Raw genomic sequence first — 20726 nt, 5'->3', positions numbered from 1 at the left:
AATTAATGGCATAGTGTATTAGGAAAAATAATTTCTCCAACTTTTTCATAAAAATTTGAAACAGGTCTTACTGTGACCCATGCTTAATCATACTTACTCATGTTCTCAGGAGATGACCCAGAGGCAGATGGCGCTGGAGAAACTCACGCTGCAGAAATGCCTGCTGTACTTTGAAAGCCTACATGGACGCCCTGTAAGACCCTTTTCATCACTGACACGACTGATTGATTCATTATTAGCATTGTAAGAGAAAGCTAAAGGCACATTTTGCTAAGCTTTATGCTAATCACTTGTTTTTTAGGACACCAAGCAGGAGAGAAACCTGGTGAAGCCACTTTATGATAGATACCAGATGGTCAAGCACCTGCTGTGTGCCACTCCCACCATAACCACCATCGTATGTGCAGCTTCACTATGCTATCAGAATAACACGCATAATATCAAAATCTACATTGCTCAAAAAGTAAAGTAAAACAAGAACTCCTCTGTTTATAGCCTTTGTTGACCTTAAAGTGCATATCACCGGTAAATTCCGGAGCAAGATCAATGTAATTCTCCTATTTTATATTAAACTTTGGTTAAATATCTGTCACATTTTGCACAATTTTTTTTACCTTGTGCAATACCAGAAAAATTCAGGTGAAATCAAACCATGAGGCGAATCGGTCCACCTCTGAAAAAACTTGGCATTTGGATTTCCCAGCAAACGTTGATTTTCGTGACGTTGCGTGCAGGACGCCTCCCTCTGAATCCTACGTCAGCGCTGGTTTGTTTATGAGAAAACGACCTGGTGGTTTTCTGCAAATTTCTTCAACATTATCATGTAATTATTAAAATGGTTAACAGATGTATCGTAGGAGGGTGTAGCAACACCAATCTTGATTTGGATTAGTCCTCATCGTTTCCCAAAAGACCGGACAATGAGAGAGAAATGGAAGCGCTTGGTCTACAAAGGCTGTGCACTGAAACCGTGCAAAGCTTGCGCAGCCTGCTGGCGCTTCCGCAGGTGACGTCACGAATCTGGCTCCAGACTCCCTTGGGATTTTTCCAGACGCGTTTTGTTATTTTATTTTTTTCTGCTGTAGACAGATGGCCTTGTGCAAAATTACCCTTCTGGATGAGTGTGTAAAGGGACATACTTTCATATAAAAAAAAAAACAAAAAAAAAAAAACACAAAATTGGTCCAGAATATGTACTTTAAAGCTGCGTATGACTGGATATCACACGATGCTCTGATGAACTAACTGGAATCAGTCCTTCATGCTTTATACACCGACACAAAAACCTGTATTAAAGGGACAACTTGTTTTTTGATACTACAGTGTCTTGCAAAAGTATTCATCCCCCTTGGTGTTTGTCCTGTTTTGTCGCATTACAAGCTGGAATTAAAATGGATTTTTGGAAGGTTAGCACCATTTGATTTACACAACACGCCTACCACTTTAAAGGTGAAAATTGTTGTTTTATTGTAACACAAACAATAATTAAGATGAAAAGACAGAAATCTGGAGTGTGCATAGGTATTCACCCCCTTTCGAATGAAACCCCTAAATAAGAGCTGGTCCAACCAATTCATTCCATAAGTCACAAAATTAGTTGATTAAGATCCACCTGTGTGCAATCAAAGTGTCACATGATGTCTATCAACCAACCTGTTCTGGAAGGACCCTGACTCTGCTACACTACTAAACAAGCAACATGAATTCCAAGGAGCCTCCAAACAGGTCAGAGTGGAGAAGTATAGATCAGGGTTGGGTTATAAAAAAAATCCCAAACTCTGAATACTCCACGGAGCACCATTAAATCCATTATAGCAAAATGGAAAGAATATGGCACCACGACAAGCCTGACAAGAGAAGGCCGCCCACCAAAACTCACAGACCGGGCAAGGGGGGCATTGATCAGAGATGCAACAAAGACACCAAAGATAACACTGAAAGAGCTGCAAAGATCCACAGTGGGAATGGGAGTATCTGTCCATCAGACCACTTTAATCCATACATTCCACAGAGCGGGGCTTTATTGGCTAGAAAAAAAAAGTAATTTCTTAAGAAAACACATTTAGAATTTGCCCAACAGCATGTGGCAGACTCCCCAAACAAATGGAAGATTCTCTGGTCAAATGAAAATAAAATTGAACTTTTTGGCCATCATGGGAAATGCCATGTGTGGCACAAACCCAACACCCTGAGAATACCATTCCTACAGTGAAAGATGGTGGTGACAGCATCATGCTATGGGGATGTTTTTCATCTGCAGGGACAGGAAAGCTGGTCAGGATTGAAGGAAAAATGGATGGCAATAAATACTGAGCAATTCTGGAAGAAAGCCTGTTTGAGTCAGCCAGAGGTTTGAGACTGGGATGAAGGTTCACATTCCAGCAGGACAATGACCCTAAACACACTGCTAAAGCTACACTGGAGTGGTTTAAAGGGAAACATTTAAATGTCTTGGAATGGCCTAGTCAAAGCCCCGACCTCAATCCAATTGAGAATCTGTGGCATAACTTGAAGATTGCTGTACACCAATGCAATCCATCTAACTTAAAGGAGTTGGAGCAGTTTTGCCTTAAGGAATGGGCAAAAATACCAGTGACTAGATGTGGTAAGCTAATAGAGACATACCCCAAGAGACTTGCAGCTGTAATTGCAGCAAAAGATGGTTCTACAAAGTATTGACTTGGTGGGGGGTGAATACCTATGCACTCTCCAGATTTCTGTTTTTTCATCTTAATTGTTTGTGTCACTATAAAAAAAAATAAAAAATAAAAATTCACCTTTAACGTGGTAGGCATGTTGTGTAAATCAAATGGTGCTAACACTCAAAATCCATTTTAATTCCAGCTTGTAATGTGACAAAACAGGACAAACACCAAGGGGGTTTGTGAATACTTTTGCAAGAGACGGTATGTTAAAACATAATTGAAGCAGCACCCATTTTTATTGAAAATCCTGTCTGTGATTTGGATTCAGATCTCATGTAGATTTGCAGCGTTCCTTAATTTCCCCCAAGTAACCACATAGCAAAGGTGAAATTAGCAGACTCACTGCTTTTTGTTTTTGGGCTTAAGGAGGAAGAGGAAGGGTCAGATGAAGAATATGTGCAGCAAACTCAGCCCCCACGGCAAGCAACCCCAGAATCAATGGAGGAAGATGAGGAAGGGGATAGTGACACCGCATTTGTCTCCCCTTTGGACGAGGTGAAAGCAGTTAGACATCCTGCGCTCAACATGTCCAACCTCCACGCTGCTTCCAGGTAGGACATGCCTCAAACACTTCACTTAAGCCAATGTTTATAGGACTATGGGACATAAGCTCTTCCTGACAACTAACATGAATATTTATAAAGATTTAAATGGTGGCATCCATCATTAAGACCGATTTAATCAATTTTGATTTCCTGACATACAACCACAATTAAAAAAAAGTTGGAATGCTGTGTAAAATGTAAATAAAACCAGAATGCAATGATTTAGAAATCCTTTTCAACTTATATTCAATACAATACCATCCATCCATTATCTGTAGCCGCTTATCCTGTCCTACAGGGTCACAGGCAAGCTGGAGCCTATCCCAGCTGACTATGGGCAAGAGGCAGGGTACACCCTGGACAAATCACCAGGTCAGCGCAGGGCTAACACATAGACAACCATTCACACTCACATTCACACCTACGGTCAATTTAGAGCCACCAATTAGCCTAACCTGCATGTCTTTGGACTGTGGGGGAAACCGGAGCACCCAGAGGAAACCCACACGGACACGGGGAGAACATGCAAACTCCACACAGAAAGGCCCTCGCCGGCTGCTGGGCTCGAACCTAGGACCTTCTTGCTGTGAGGCAACAGTGCTAACCACTACACCACCGTGCCACCCAACACTATACCAAGACAAGATATTTAATGTTCAAATGGATAAAATTTATTGCTTTTTGTAAATATACACTCATTCTGAATTCAATACCTGCAGCACATTCCAAAAAAGTTGGGATAAGGGCAACAAAAGATTGGGAAAGTTGTAGAATGCTCAAAAAACACCGGTTTGTAATATTCTACAGGTAAACAGGTTAATTGGTAATTGGAAAAGCACAGTCTTTCACAAACAAGGAAGGGCTGAGGTTCATTGCTTTGTGAAAGTCTGTAGGGAAATAGTCCAAAAGTCCAATAACATTTCTCAACATACAATTGCAATGAATTTAAGGAGATCACCATTGACAATCCATCCATTATCTGTAGCCGCTTATCCTGTCCTACAGGGTCGAAACTGAAGCCTATCCCAGCTGACTATAGGTAAGAGGCGGGGTACACCCTGAACAAGTTGCCAGGTCATTGCAGGGTTGACACAGACAACCATTCACACCTACAGTCAATTTAGAGCCACCGATTAGCCTAACCTGCAAGCCTTTGGACTGTGGGGGAAACCAGAGCACCCAGAGGAAACCCACGTGGACAGGGGAAAGCATGCAAACTCCACACAGAAAGGCCCTTGCCGGCTGCTGGGCTCTAACCCAGGACCTTCTTGCTGTGAGGCGACAGTGCCACCGGGCTGCCCTCGACAATCCATAACATTAAAAGATTCAGGGAATCCAAAGAAATCTCTGGATGTAAAAGATAAGGTCAAAAACCAACACTGAAGACCTGTGAACTTCAATCCCTCAGGCAGCACTGCATTAAAAATCAACATGATTGTATAAAGGATTACTACTGTACATGGGCTTGGGAACATTTTGGAAAACCATTGTTGGTGAACACAGTTCATCACTGCATCTATAAATGCAAAGCAAAAGCTATATCAGCAACATCCAGAATTGCAGAATTTTCAGGGTGTGAGCTCATCTAAGATAAACTGATAAATTGAAATGTGGACTCGTCAGACCACAGCACACTTTTTTCTTTTGGAAATCATAGACATTTTGTGCTCCAGGCTAAAGAAGAAAAGGAACATCCAGATTGTTACCAGCACAAAGTTTAAAAGCCAGCATTTGGAATGGTATGGGGGTGTGTTGGTGCACATGACATGGGCAACTTGCACATCTGTGAAGGCACCATCAATGCTGAAAGGTGCACGCATGTTTTGGAGCAATACATGCTGCCATCCAGTCTTTTTCAGGGATGCCCCTGCTTATTCTAGCAAGGCAGTGCCAAGCCACATTCTGCACATCTTGTAACAGCATTGCTTCATAGTAAAAGAGTGCAGGTGCTAAACTGGCCTGCAAAATACAATAACAGAGATTTTGGATTGTTTAACAATTGAAGTTGTACATCAAGCAGGAATGGGAAATAATTTCATGTCCAGAACTTCAACAGTTAGTGTCCTCAGTTCCCAACCACTTACTGAGTGTTGTTAAAAGAAAAGGTGATGTAACAATGGTAAACATGCCCCTTTCACAACTTTTTTGGAACATGTTCCAGGCATCAAATTCAGAAGGAGTGTATATTTACAAAAAAGTTTATCAGTTTGAACATTAAATGTCTTGTCTTTGTATTGTATTCAATTGGAGCTAGGTTGAAAAGGATTTGCAAATCCATTGCATTTCTGTTTTTATTTATGTTTTACACAGCTTCCAAACATTTTTGGAATCGGGGTTGTATTTTTGAATCAACTAACATTTTTGTTGATATGTAGTGTTGTAATTTTTCCAGGCTTACAGTAGAACACTGACAATGACTTTGTAGCTCAGAGTACTTCTGTCAGAGTTTCATAAAGATAATAATGACATCAATAAATAACTAAACAAATAAATACCCCCCCAAAAAAAAATTAAGTTTACATATATAGTAACTCTGATATTATAGTGTCATGGCATTCCGAAAATTAAGTATTCCGAAAATTATTTTAAGCAGAAATATAAATCTCACTTACTTTAAAGTGAGACAGCCTTTCGATTTCATAAAATAAGTGAAATTTAGTTCCCTCTGAAATTTGGTCATCGTGATATATGTTTATTTCTGCAATATCTAAAAAAAGATCAGGCCATTCTGTGGCTGGGAAATTATTTAATTTGAGAGGATTCCTCTAGCAAATAATGTGCATGAAATTGCTTGCTTTGTGCAGTCAAGTAGACAGGAAGTCCGTGTGCACATGCACAGGTTTACCTTCTTCTTTTGGGTTTTACGGCAGCTGGCATCCAGTGTTGCATTACTGCCATCTAGAGGTTTACCTTGACCATGCACTGATACATCATTCTGCTGCTAAATGAACAGCTGATCACACCGAGGTGCTCACTGACTGCCGATATTTATTAGTTTGGTCCCGAGTTTCCTTTCCTTCGCAACATAACGTCTTTTCTTCTTGTTTTCCATTACTGTAGTCAGTCTTTCACGTTTCATATTTGTATCCCACAATGCCTTGCGCAAACAGGGAAAGCCCACCACATGGTGCCTGGGCTCACGCTAGCCGCTCACACGTCCGCAAATTGCGAAGTTTTATTCCAATTTGCGAAAAGAAAATCATCTGTATTCGCATTTTATGCGAAAGTCATTTCAAGTTTAAGCAAAATCCATCAAACAATTGCGATTTCTCAAGATAAACAGTACCTTTCGTGTCCATCTTTGATGTTTTGATTTATAACCAACGCCCCCGAGTTTTGAAGCTTCTTATTGGTTGACCGCAAATTACGTCTTCCAATAGCATTGGACCTTACATATGAAATGATCAATTTCCAAGTTGCGCTGATAATGTCGGCAATTCTCGCTCATTAGTGAACAAGATTATAGCAAGGTTTGTTTAAAATAAATTATCCGACTTTACGTATGACAAAAACTTATCTAAAAAGTGAGATAACATATTAGAATATTCTGTTAGCTTTCTCAGTTAGGGATAAAAACATGATATAACCATTAAAAAGACGTATTTTCTACATAATATCAACCCTGACAGAACTTTGGAAGAACTCACGGATGAACCAGGATATATCGACCAAGTGTACCTTGTTTTCAGAGCGTTTTGACGCACGTGGTTCAAAGTTCTGACTGCAAGTGTTTCATTTGAGAAATTAGTGGTGAATATCATTATATTTGGGTTGTGAGATTAATTTATAAGAAACAACCATTGATTTTAACTCCCTGAGCTCCCTTCATCCTACCCATAAAGACACCCCCCTCCCCCTAAACACACACACATGGATCCCAATTATACACACACACATACATACATACATTCCCAACCACACACATACACATCTCAATAATGAAAACACACACACACACAGACACACACACACACACACACGGATCCCAATCACACACACACACACACACACAATCCCAACCACACACATACACACATCTCAATAATGAAAACACACACACATACACAAGGCAATACCAGTGGTTGAGATGTTAAAATAGAATTTTGAAAAAAAATAAAATTAAAAATAAAATTAATATATTAGCAAGGCCAGCCACTGATATTGGTCAAGTCAGACACTGATGTTGGCCAGGCCAACTTGGCCTGTTCAAATTTATACATGACCCATAGGTGTGATAAATCCCTGATAGAGTTGGAAGCCACTCACCATGCAGTTATGTTACACAGCCAGTCAGCATACTACAGAGGGTGACTAAGGCTAAAAGGTGCATAGATAGCAAAGAATGCAAAGCACATCACACCAGATGTTAGATATAATTATAATGAAAAATATGGACTCCGTAAACCAGATTAAGCGGGTTAAATTAAACACACAATTTCATTACATATATACAGTTGATGAAATGATCAAAATAAGAGGATTCAAGAATAAATAAGCATGCTATGAACATAAATCAACAACATGGAAAGACAAAGGCAGGAAACAAGCTTGCAAACACTATTGAAACACCAACAAACTACAATAACAATTCATTTTTCAATATTATGTCAGTGCAAGAAACATTTAGAAGTATAACATATCTTGCTAAAAAAATTACTTTGCTAAAAAGAAAATTGTTCTTTTAGCATTTCTTGCTAAGCGAAATTGCAAATTGCTAAAGAAAAATTTGAGTCTTTAGCACTTTTCGCGAAAACAATTTGGGTCCTAGAGTGAGCACAGGGTGCATGATGTAGTATCTTGAATTGGGTCATGGTGAAGCAAGAAAAAATAGTGGAGAATTTAGGGCCATGTGACTCTAAATTCATTAATTGTTCTATTAGGAAAAAAGCTAATACAACCCCGATTCCAAAAAAGTTGGGACAAAGTACAAATTGTAAATAAAAACGGAATGCAATAATTTACAAATCTCAAAAACTGATATTGTATTCACAATAGAACATAGACAACATATCAAATGATGAAAGTGAGACATTTTGAAATTTCATGCCAAATATTGGCTCATTTGAAATTTCATGACAGCAACACATCTCAAAAAAGTTGGGACGGGACAACAAGAGGCTGGAAAAGTTAAAGGTACAAAAAAGGAACAGCTGGAGGACCAGATTGCAACTCATTAGGTCAATTGGCAATAGGTCATTAACATGACTGGGTATAAAAAGAGCATCTTGGAGTGGCAGCGGCTCTCAGAAGTAAAGATGGGAAGAGGATCACCAATCCCCCTAATTCTGCACCGACAAATAGTGGAGCAATATCAGAAAGGAGTTCGACAGTGTAAAATTGCAAAGAGTTTGAACATATCATCATCTACAGTGCATAATATCATCAAAAGATTCAGAGAACCTGGAAGAATCTCTGTGCGTAAGGGTCAACGCCGGAAAACCATACTGGGTGCCCGTGATCTTCGGGCCCTTAGACGGCACTGCATCACATACAGGCATGCTTCTGTATTGGAAATGACAAAATGGGCTCAGGAATATTTCCAGAGAACATTATCTGTGAACACAATTCACCGTGCCAGCCGCCGTCGCCAGCTAAAACTCTATAGTTCAAAGAAGAAGCCGTATCTGAACATGATCCAGAAGCGCAGACGTCTTCTCTGGGCCAAGGCTCATTTAAAATGGACTGTGGCAAAGTGGAAAACTGTTCTGTGGCCAGACGAATCAAAATTTGAAGTTCTTTATGGAAATCAGGGACACCGTGTCATTCAGACTAAAGAGGAGAAGGACGACCCAAGTTATCATCAGTGCTCAGTTCAGAAGCCTGCATCTCTGATGGTATGGGGTTGCATTAGTGCATGTGGCATGGGCAGCTTACACATCTGGAAAGACACCATCAATGCTGAAAGGTATATCCAGGTTCTAGAGCAACATATGCTCCCGTCCAGACGACGTCTCTTTCAGGGAAGACCTTGCATTTTCCAACATGACAATGCCAAACCACATACTGCATCAATTACAGCATCATGGCTGCGTAGAAGAAGGGTCCGGGTACTGAACTGGCCAGCCTACAGTCCAGATCTTTCACCCATAGAAAACATTTGGTGCATCATAAAACAGAAGATATGACAAAAAAGACCTAAGACAGTTGAGCAACTAGAATCCTACATTAGACAAGAATGGGTTAACATTCCTATCCCTAAACTTGAGCAACTTGTCTCCTCAGTCCCCAGACGTTTACAGACTGTTGTAAAGAGAAAAGGGGATGTCTCACAGTGGTAAACATGGCCTTGTCCCAACTTTTTTGAGATGTGTTGTTGTCATGAAATTTAAAATTACCTAATTTTTCTCTTTAAATGATACATTTTCTCAGTTTAAACATTTGATATGTCATCTATGTTCTATTCTGAATAAAATATGGAATTTTGAAACTTCCACATCATTGTATTCCGTTTTTATTCACAATTTGTACTTTGTCCCAACTTTTTTGGAATCAGGGTTGTAAAATTGGAAATCTGTGATTCGAATTCAGTAGCTTTTGGTCCACTAAACAAAAATAATTGGGTGTTAGGGAAAATTTCTTTTTATGACCTACACTTGAAAAATCTGAAAGGCAGTGCAGCTTAAGTCTCATACCATCAAAACCATCAAGAAAAAAAAATCACTCCCATGACTCAGGAATTATACCAGTGTAGACATCCATATTGAACAAAGTAGTCCTTGTGACTTGTTTATTATGAACAATTATAAATGTTTATGTAGTTTTATGGTAGTTGTCATGTAGCCTTCTGTCAGGAATGGCGAGCTGAGGTGAAGTGAGGACCCAAGAGCAGACTCGAAACAAGCAGTGTACAGAGAAAAACTTCTTTAACGAAGTAGAGGGCAGAGGTACAGTAGGGCTCAAGCAAAAATCACTGGTCAAAGAACGGGCCAGGAGGTCAAACTCACAGAGGAGCAGGTAGGCACGATCAGAGAAAAAAACAAGACAGGAAAATCTTCACAAAAACCAAAGAGCACAGGGACAAGGGAAATCCAGGCAGAGGAAGCAAAAACACAATCCAAAAGAACAGGCAGGTAAAACGGGCAAAAAAATGGACAGAAAACTAGACAAAAACAAGGAACAATTTAGGCAGGGGGAATCAAGAAGACACAAAACCAAAGGGCTGTAGTGAGGCGAGGAAAGTCTATAAGAGGCAATCTGGCAACTGGAGTAGCACCAAACAGTTCTTAAAGTGCATATCCTGGACCAATTTCATGTTTTTTTTTTTTTTAATATGAAAGTATGTCCCTTTACACACTCATCCAAAAGGGTAATTTTGCACAAGGCCATCTGTCTACAGCAGAAAAAAAATAAAATAACAAAACGCGTCTGGAAAAATCCCAAGGGAGTCTGGAGCCAGATTCGTGACGTCACGTGTGGATCCGCCAGCAGGCTGAGAGAGCTTGCATGGGTTCAGTGCACAGCCTGTGTAGACCAAGTTTAGCAGCTAGCGATTTTGCATTGAAATATGGAATTGTCGCCTGAGCTTCTAAAAGATGAGCATTGATTCATGTATCAGTGCTCATCTATCTATTGTTACATTAATCATTTTTTCTCATTATTATTATGTCTTTATATATTTCTTCATTTAAAAGAGTACTGGCTGCTGTCGGAGAAAGATTTCATAAGCTACACACGTGGAATCGGCTAAGCAGGGTTGTATATACATTTAATGTGTTTGATCTCAAGCCCTGACATGCATATCCCTTGATACATGTGAAGTAAGTGTATTATTGCCCAGCGCTTTCGTGTTGTTTACTTTTGTGTGTGTCAATAAATAACATTATCCGTGTACCACACAACACAGGAACGCCTAATTTAGAGTATAGTCTCTATTTCTTACCCTGGCAACAGTCGACTTGTGAATCGCCGATTTTCTTGGTCTTTTTCTTGGTTCTGCTTTGGTCCTCGGCTTCCGGGTGCCTTGCACGAAGCGCTCCCATTTCTCTCTCATTGTCCGGTCTTTTAGAAAATGATGAGTACTAATCCCATCAAGATTGGTGTTGCTACACCCTCCTACAATACATCTGTTAACCAGTTTAATAATTACGTGATAACGTTGAAGAAATTTGCAGAAAACCACCAGGTCGTTTTCTCATAAACAAACCAGCGCTGACGTAGGATTCAGAGGGAGGCGTCCCGCACGCGACTTCATGAAAATCACTGTTTGCCGGGAAATCCAAAATGCCAAGTTTTTTCAGAGGCGGACCAATTCGCCTCAAATGGCTTGATTTCAACTGAATTTTTCTGGTATTGCGCAAGGTGAAAAAATGTGACAGATATTTGACCAAAGTTTAATATAAAATAGGAGAATTACATTGATCTTGCTCCGGAATTTACCCATGATATGCACTTTAAAAAGGCCCTGGCTGATGGGAGAGGAGTGGTAGCAGGTGTGGGAGTGCCGCTTCAGGAAACTGACCTTCAGCAAGGCAGGACTGAATTCCTGTCCCGGATCCGGCCTGGAAGTCCCATAAACTCAGGCATGGATGGACTGGACCGGACTGTGACACCCTCTCAATACTGCTCTTCAGGAAAGTGTTACCAAAGCTCTGTACACAACTAAGACTACAAAAAATAGCCATCCCAAGAACCTCATAGAGCTAATATATTTACAATGGTCAAAGTGATTTTCATCTTATAAGAGTCTCAATATGTTGATAAGATTATTCACCTTGTTCAAATTCCTGAGTCATAGGAGTGATTTTTCTTGATGGTTTTGCTGAAATGTTTCTTACTTGTAAGCTACAAAAAAAAAGCACAGTCATTTGAAGCAAACATGAAAGAGGTTCACTTCCTGGTAGCATTCGCCTCATTCAAATTCTCTCATGCCACATTCATCCAGATGAACTTTTGAACCTGGAGTTAGGGCCACTTCTTTCTGAATGGCTCATCATGGAGGAATTGCTTGTTAATATGGCTTCACAACACCTTATTTTATAGTAGCAGTGTGCACATACAGTATGTATAAGGAAAAGGTATCACAAAGTAACTAATTAAACCTGATAATAATAACCAGCTAGGAGCACTTAGCAGTCTGCAAATATCAGCCAACATAATAGCTAGTTACAGTACCGCGAGATGGCCTAGTGATTAGTGTGTCCACTTCTTGACTGGGAAATCGCGGGTTCTACTCGAGGTCGGGCCTTACTGAAGACTATTATCAAAATGGTACCTACTGCCATCTGGAGATACACACTGCAATACAGATGCGAGTTAAACTCTCATGGTTACCAGAGGACCAGCCCCCCAATATAACTCCAGCTATGTAATAGGTGAGAGGCCAAGGGCTATTGAAATTGGCGCCACCCAATGTGCCTAAGGGCCTGGTTAGTACTGGGACAGGAGACTGCCTGGGAAGATCAGGTCCTGGCATGGGAGGGACTTTGAACTTTTTGATAATAGCTAGTTAGCTAAAGTTAGCTATTCACTGAACCTGAACCATGTCACACCAGAAATGCTGATATTTACCTATTATTTAATCAAGCTGATGAAGAAATTTTCAAAAAATTCAATATGGCTTAAAAATCATACAAAATCTTACAAATATTAGCTAATGATTATGTTAGGATTCTCTAACAGTAGGCATATCAGATGCTTGCTGGCCATGGTGTGAAAATTGTGCATGTAGACACTCATTTAAGTTTCCAAATCTGTCATTGCTTAACTCTTTATTTTCTATCATGTCATTAAAAAGCTTATAATCTCTGCTTTCTAAAGAAATTTATCTCATTAAGATCTGTTCAGTACTTTGGGAGTAATGGCAGGTTGAAGTTGGTACAACAGAGTACACTCTGCTTGCGTGACATCGGGAAACTGCTGGTGCATTTTGAGTCACGGGAAAGCGATCAGGCTCTCTTTCTTCTGACCGGTTTCCAACTGGATTGCTCGTGAATATCAATCAGATAACTTTTTTTATAGGGATGTTCTCTCGCTCTAACTGTTTCTGATGAAGTATTCAGCAAAATTTTCTGTCTGCTAGTTTTGATGTTATGATTCATGGGAGACTTTGAAGTGAGTTTTCATAGCTTTACCTACTTATTTTTTCAAGTCAAACTGATTCATGTAAATAAATAACTATTTTAGAATAAAACTGTAGTTGTTTTGATGAAAAATACTGAGATCTTAGTGGTTGGAATGAGATTTTAAAAAACAGGGAGTCAGAAATGCGAGTGTCAATTTGAATTAAATTAATTGGGATTGTTTATTGGATGTGGCTCACACAGTTTTTTTTTTTTTTTTTTAGGTTAGCCTTGAAAGCTGTGAATATTAATTAATTAATCATTTGTCTCATCTCATCTCATTATCTCTAGCCGCTTTATCCTTCTACAGGGTCGCAGGCAAGCTGGAGCCTATCCCAGCTGACTACGGGCGAAAGGCGGGGTACACCCTGGACAAGTTGCCAGGTCATCACAGGGCCGACACATAGACACAGACAACCATTCACACTCACATTCACACCTACGGTCAATTTAGAGTCACCAGTTAACCTAACCTGCATGTCTTTGGACTGTGGGGGAAACCGGAGCACCCGGAGGAAACCCACGCGGACACGGGGAGAACATGCAAACTCCACACAGAAAGGCCCTCGCCGGCCCCGGGGCTCGAACCCAGGACCTTCTTGCTGTGAGGCGACAGCGCTAACCACTACACCACCGTGCCGCCCCTTAATCATTTGTATTCTTTCATATAAACACTAGTAGGCCCTACTTAGAAATACAAAGGCCTACAGAGCAAAAAGAGGGTACTAGAAATAATCTTTTATTCCTTTTTTATTTTGATAGAGAATGGTAGATGTGAACGACATTCAATGCTTATTTACGCATATTTTATAATTAACATTGATTTCTCCTTCTTTGTGATGTATAAATGAGAGTTAAGATCAGCTTTATATTGCACAAATAAAGGCATTTGGTGAAACATTGAAAAAAAGAGTGATTTAACATGTTATATGATTAACATAATGAATAATAATTATATGCTAATTTGCATACTTTGTTTTTACTAACTTTTAAAAACTTTGTATTCAGTATACAATCATCTATGTGCCTGCCAATTTCCATGTAAATATCTTGAGAAATTAAAAAAAAAAAAAAAGTTATTTTGGGGGCGGCACGGTGGTGTAGTGGTTAGCGCTGTTGCCTCACAGCAAGAAGGTCCTGGGTTCGAGCCCCGTGGCCGGCGAGGGCCTTTCTGTGTGGAGTTTGCATGTTCTCCCCGTGTCCGCGTGGGTTTCCTCCGGGTGCTCCGGTTTCCCCCACAGTCCAAAGACATGCAGGTTAGGTTAACTGGTGACTCTAAATTGGCCGTAGGTGTGAATGTGAGTGTGAATGGTTGTCTGTGTCTATGTGTCAGCCCTGTGATGACCTGGTGACTTGTCCAGGGTGTACCCCGCCTTTCGCCAGTAGTCAGCTGGGATAGGCTCCAGCTTGCCTGCGACCCTGTAGAACAGGATAAAGTGGCTAGAGATAATGAGATGAGATGAGTTATTTTGTACTGTGTGATCCTAATCCATAATATTATGGGAGTTTTCTAAAAATTAAGCTGTTTTTTCAATCTTTGATTTGTAGTATCTCAAGAACGGATAAACATATTTTAATTCTGTAAAAAGTGTGTTGTTCTGCATTCAGTTCTGAATTCAGTGAGAGCAGTTTCAAGCAATTTGGACTGAATTTGAATTTTCACCTGATATGCCTACTAATAGAATCTGAATGATCCTCAGCCTTACAGTGATCTTCAGACCTTCGAACGGTTTTAAGACAACCATAGTAATTTCTCAGAGAGTGCAAGTGATTCTCAAAACATTTTTTAAAAAATATTTTACAACATTTTATCCAAAACTCATTTTAAAAATCCCTGATGACTGTGAACACACATGCTTCAAAGATTACAAATGAGTGCAGTTTATAATCTGAGCACTATTACTAAGGGATTAGGGTTTGCTGAACACCATGGTGTAACTGTAATGCTTAATGGTTTGCAGATCCGAGCTGTTGCAGTGCCTGCGTGAGACTCGTGTGGAGAAGAAGAGGAGACGAAAAGCCATCAGGGAGTTTGAGGAGCAGTTTTTCAGACAGATGGGCAGGTAACACTCAAGGGACACACACACTGCAGTGGCTTTAACATGTTTTAATGAATACGTATGTTACATTTGGTGTTTGTAAACCACGAACAGCAGGAGAAAGGAAAAGATACACACATCCACGAGGCATTTCAGTATAGTTATCGTAATGCACATCAATACAATTGAGAAAAATTAATTGGGGGGGGGCTCAATGCACCAAAAACACAATGATTCTGTACACAGTGTTTCAAATGTTTCGCAGAAAATAAAATCTATTTTCTTTCAGCTGATATCCACTGATGTACAAAACTATTTCAATAAGGCAACACAAGGGTTATTCTCACTGCATATGGGCTCACAAGGTCTCTATTAATGTTTCCTCTTCTCTTTTTTTTTTCTTTTTCTGCTCTCAAATCACACAAGGACTGCACAAAAGGACGACCGGATTCCCATGACAGAAGAATACCAAGAGTATAAAAGCCTGAAAGCCAAACTACGCTTGCTGGAGGTTCTGCTTAGCAAACAGGAAACCACATAGACTATTCGAGGAAAATCTTGGTTTGCCTTTCAATACACATCTAGATATTTGGACCAAACCATGTTTTTACTTTACATATTAGATGCTCGTGCCATAACAACACTACAATGCACTTTAACACTAATGCTACATTGAGCTGCCCAAACGTCCCAGACACAGGGTTTGATCTATCTCTAAGAAGAAGAAGAAGAAGAAGAAGAAGAAAAAAAGCCTTACGTGGCTACCGCATGATGTAACATGTAAATACAGGTCTCTGTTTTGTGCTCATTCTTCATTCCAAACTCAGTGGAGACTGACAAATCATGTGTGTCTTAAAGAAGAAAAGATGAAAATGAAATATGGCACTTTATATTGTTTTTTGAAGAGATGTTTTTTGTTAACCAAAGCCTGAATCAATATGCAATTTTCTTGGTTTCTTGTTCTGAGTTTTTTGTCATTCTGATGTAATTTGAAACAAAATGACAGTGTGCTCTCAGACGAACGAACCACGATGCTCAGGGTTCAAGATGGGGGCTTTGTCATGAGCAAATGCCAAACTTTTTTGCTAAAGCCCAGAGCATTTAGATTTATAATCATATGCAAACTCACCAGCTGCTGAGGCACACAAATGCTTGTATTAGTGGCAATGTGAATTATTGTGACTTATTGTGAATGTGTCCCTCTATTACACTTACTGTTTTTACAAAAATGAAATGAACTGAATGACTGTGAGACATTAAGTAGCCTCCTGAAGGATGAATGATAACGACAAAGAATTTATATATGAAATTTAACTGTTCTACCATGAAGCACAATGATCCTTTTTTATGGTCTGAAAGTGTAACACACTCAAAAGAAAAAAAATCCTTGAATTTCTGTTCACCAATCACTACAGATCTTACCAACCTTGTTTTGGCATTTCAAATGCAACAATTACAATCGTGTTGTGTCTTGCATGCCAGCCAACTTCAAATTGTTGAGAACTTAAACAATCGAGTGTGGTTTGTTCGGTGTCATGTTTGCGGTGTTCCAGACTGAATCTGACATACACAACCGCAATGACTATTTTACTATTTGAATGATAGCTTAGATATAGTGCATGTTAATTTTGCATTGGTTTATGCAGTAGATTTGTGCAAATTTGATTTCAAGAAATTCTTTCTGCTCTAGTGTGCATCCATTTCTTGTCCCAAAGTCCTCAGTATTGTGCACTTCTGGTTCGGTCTGTTTTCTATACACTGGTTAAAAAATAAATATTTTTCTATTTCTACTACTTGGCATGTTTATTATGTGTCAAACACAGTATGATAGGTTTTAGATTTGAATAAATAACATGAAACACTGCAGAACAACGATCAAAGAGGTGCTGATGTCATCGGTTTACAATTTCAAAATGATGCTGCAGCAATATCTAGTATGGTCTTTAGAATTATCCAAATGCTGTGTAATGTTAATACATACTTATATAGCCTCGTTATACAGTATATCCAGCTACATTATAAGCTTGACCGGTATGCTACTTTAAAATATGACATTGTAGCTATAAAACACGGTTTAAAGTTTCACAGCCAATAAGAATTAAAGGAGCAAAATGTCACTTTTCTGATAGAAGAGAGTAGTCCTAATGATGCCTCTGGGCATCAATAGAAAAATAGGGCTACAGTATAGTCTAACTCAATAATAGATGAGTGTTTGGTAAAAAGCTGAGAGACGCATGCTGTCGAGGAGCCTTGAGGCTCCTAAAGGGTTATTAAAGAAGACTTAAAGAAAAGATTTCAAGGAAAGAAAACAGGAAAAAACAGGACAGAACAGAACAGAACAACAGAGGGTGCTTGAACAGGGATTTAGCGGCCAACGCTGATATTACAGGTCTTGCAGCTGGGGTCCTTCTTGGCGTTGATCGTAGACAGGCTCATGAGCTGATGCCCACTGATCTCAGCCACTGTGCCCAGGCTCAAGTCCACCGGGTCTGTATAGATCACCTCAAGGATGATGTCCTGCGCATGGTGGAAAGAAAGGTGCCCTTCTTCGTCCTCAGCACATGTCAGAAACCGGTTGTCAGCGATATCCAGTAAGGGGAGCCTCTGCTTGCAGAATCCATCCCCTGGTGAGCCACGCGGTGCCAGCACCAGGATCACATAGTGGTATGCCGTGTACATGCAGTAGAAATCAGCAAAGTACAGGTTGGTGTCATGGTTGAAGAGAGCCTCAGCTGGCACTTGGAAGCGGTAGCGGCCGTACGGCGAGTCCTGTGGTGGGGCACCTGTATTGAATTCGGTGTTACAGCTGAAGAAGATGCCTTCCAGCTTGCCACTAATGGGTGAGCCATGGCTACCGCTGTTGTCCTTCACTGATGGCAGCATCTTGTTTTTCTGTGCCTCCCTATAACGAGGGTGCATTTCTATGTAAATATCTAATCATAGCAATTCTTCACGTTGCACATTAACATATTAGACTTTACGCATTAATTAAAGAAAATAAAGACTCAAGGAACAGCTGCACTCTTCAATAATCAGCTAGTTCTCAACTGAACCTCACGAGAAATCTGTCAATTACAAATCAAAGGTCTAATTGTGTGAGGACCAAACATAACTGATAAAAAAGGTGGAAAAAGCAATGTTTAAACAGCAGCACATCCATAAAAGTTAAGCTATATTTAACATTCAGTAGCACTGAAATAACTGATCATACAGCAAAGAGTGAACAGAGAGCAAGGCTTAAATCTATGATTAAAAGATATACGAGAGGTGCTGAGAAAGAGTGGGAACAAGATCGAAAAGCAGCGTATGTAAACAAATAAAATCTCTCCATAAAATCTGTCAGAACCAAATGTTACTAACAGGGCCCCGTGGGACTCTATTGTAGAAGGTAAATGGCACTAATTAGATTCCAAGGTGCTTCTCACATCTCATTTCATCTCTATTTTCCTTTTTTGGCAGATTTAATATGGCTCTTTTGTTGGCTCCATTAACTTCGACTGCAGAACCAACCCTTTCAAGTCTTTGGTTTTTTTTTTTACGGTCTTCACAAGTATAAAAGAATGAGGATGCATCAACAAATCAAAAGTAATTCACCTTCAAGCTGCCCTGCCTAAGTTTCCCCAAGCAGTCATGATACTTTGAAAAATAAGCTTTTAGAGAAAGTCTTTAGAGAGAGCTCATGTGCTGCTTCTATACCACAAAAATGGGTAGTTTTGAATGATAACACAAGTAATATATGATGAGACTTATTTAAGACATGTATGGAACTTGCTTTTTTAAGCCTTATTATCAATATGTGACCAATATATGCACACTGTTTGGAATGAGCAGATACAGTGTACTAAGTGGACTAAATAGATACAAATACAGATACAAATAGGAATCACTTTTTTGAGAAAGCTTGTCATTAAAGTTCACATAGAATCTGGTTGAGACGACAGGCTGTCACGTCTGGTATCTTTTTCTGGTACTTGGTTTTTGCATTCTTGGATTTTGCCCTGTTATTGTTGTTAGCTCATCCGTCTGTCATCTGTCATCTGTCGTCCGTCCGGCTTTGTCCACGTTTCACGAAAATCGCTTCTTCTCTCTCAATTTTTCAACAATTTTTATTCTTTTTGGCATGAAGGTAGGTCTGCCTGGGGTGCATACAGCTTCTGCCCAAATTTTCATAATTGCAATTAATAATGAAGGTATGGAGTAATTAAGCCCGAATGAGCAGTTTCCACACAAATCGCTTCTTCTCCCTCTATTGTTCACTGATTTTTATTCTTTATGGCATGAAGGTAGGGGCACCTAGGGTGCATATAACTTCTACCCAGATTTGCTTAATTACAATTATTAAATAAGTTATGGAATAATTAAGCCTTAATAAGCAGTTCAACAAAAATTACTTCTTCTTGGTCAATTCCTCGTCGTTTTGGATTCTTTCTGACAAATAGGTCGGTATTCCTAGGGTGTATATAGCTTTTGTATATAGCTTGTATATAGTGTATATAGCTTGCAATATTTATTGTGCAAGGTGGCGCACTTTAGATCGTTCCTTCTGGACTAGACGGGGTCGGAGTGAGCTACGCCATCACTGACAGTCTCGTTTGATGACCTTGTTTACAATTTTGCCTCACGTCTTGGATGCGTTTGGCAATTTTTAAACAAACTTCTAAACTGCAATTGCATCCATCTGCAGACTTTTTCATGACAGATTACGTCGCCATCCCCATGGATGCAGAAGGAGGAGAAAGCTGGCAGAATGCCATTTCAGCCTAAGGGTGGATAGTGGTAGAATAACAACAATGTTTGAGTGACCTTGATGCTAGTGTTGTCGTAAAGACCACTTAAACCGAGACCAAGTCATGACCGAGACCAAGTCATGACCGAGACCAAAGTGCATCAATGCCATGATTTTGAGGGGTTGAGATCAAGTCAAGACCAAAGGAGGGCAAGATCGAATCAAGATCAAGATCAGACCAGTGTGTGTGTGAAGGTGGGTGGGGGAGGGGTGACAGCCATTAACCCAAAGACAATTTCAAATTAGCAAGGAGTCACGTTATTGGTTGCATTTGAAGCAGCAAATTGTACATCCAATCACAGTAACGATGCTAACAGACAAACCAGACAATGCATAGGCAGTTTAGTGAAATTCCCACAGTTGTGGTCTTAACCGGTCTTGAAATAGAATCCAGAGTCCTCTATGTCTGAGACTGAGACAAAACTGAGTAAAAATGCAGTCAATTCCTAGATGACACCAAGGCCTTCAAAAAGTGGTCCTGAGACCAGTCTCAAGACCAAGACCAATCTCAAGTACTACAACACTATTTGAAGCTAAATTAACCCCTTCGGACACAAGGAAAAAGGCTATGGAACTTCATGTGTACAATTGTA

At 39.8% G+C, this 20726-nt stretch overlaps 2 protein-coding genes across 3 annotated transcripts in view; one reads left to right on the top strand and one right to left on the bottom strand.

Moving 5' to 3' along the window:
- fam13c (family with sequence similarity 13 member C) overlaps positions 1-16270 on the top strand; it is a 41012-nt gene extending 24742 nt beyond the window's left edge. Inside the window, exons 6-10 of the mRNA XM_060938906.1 lie at positions 110-193; positions 302-397; positions 3072-3256; positions 15270-15371; positions 15774-16270. Coding sequence (XP_060794889.1) covers positions 110-193; positions 302-397; positions 3072-3256; positions 15270-15371; positions 15774-15888 — 582 coding nt within the window. The 3' untranslated portion in view covers positions 15889-16270. The remainder of the gene's footprint in view (positions 1-109; positions 194-301; positions 398-3071; positions 3257-15269; positions 15372-15773) is intronic.
- Positions 15409-20726, bottom strand: part of phyhiplb (phytanoyl-CoA 2-hydroxylase interacting protein-like b) — a 44564-nt gene continuing 39246 nt past the window's right edge. For both annotated transcript variants that reach the window (XM_060938907.1, XM_060938908.1), the window contains exon 5: positions 15409-18245. In XM_060938907.1, coding sequence (XP_060794890.1) covers positions 17712-18245 — 534 coding nt within the window. In that variant the 3' untranslated portion in view covers positions 15409-17711. The remainder of the gene's footprint in view (positions 18246-20726) is intronic.

Source organism: Neoarius graeffei, chromosome 14 (assembly GCF_027579695.1).
Source record: "Neoarius graeffei isolate fNeoGra1 chromosome 14, fNeoGra1.pri, whole genome shotgun sequence".
In the NCBI taxonomy this organism is placed as follows: Eukaryota; Metazoa; Chordata; class Actinopteri; order Siluriformes; family Ariidae; genus Neoarius; species Neoarius graeffei.
This window is presented reverse-complemented; position numbering and strand designations above follow the sequence as displayed.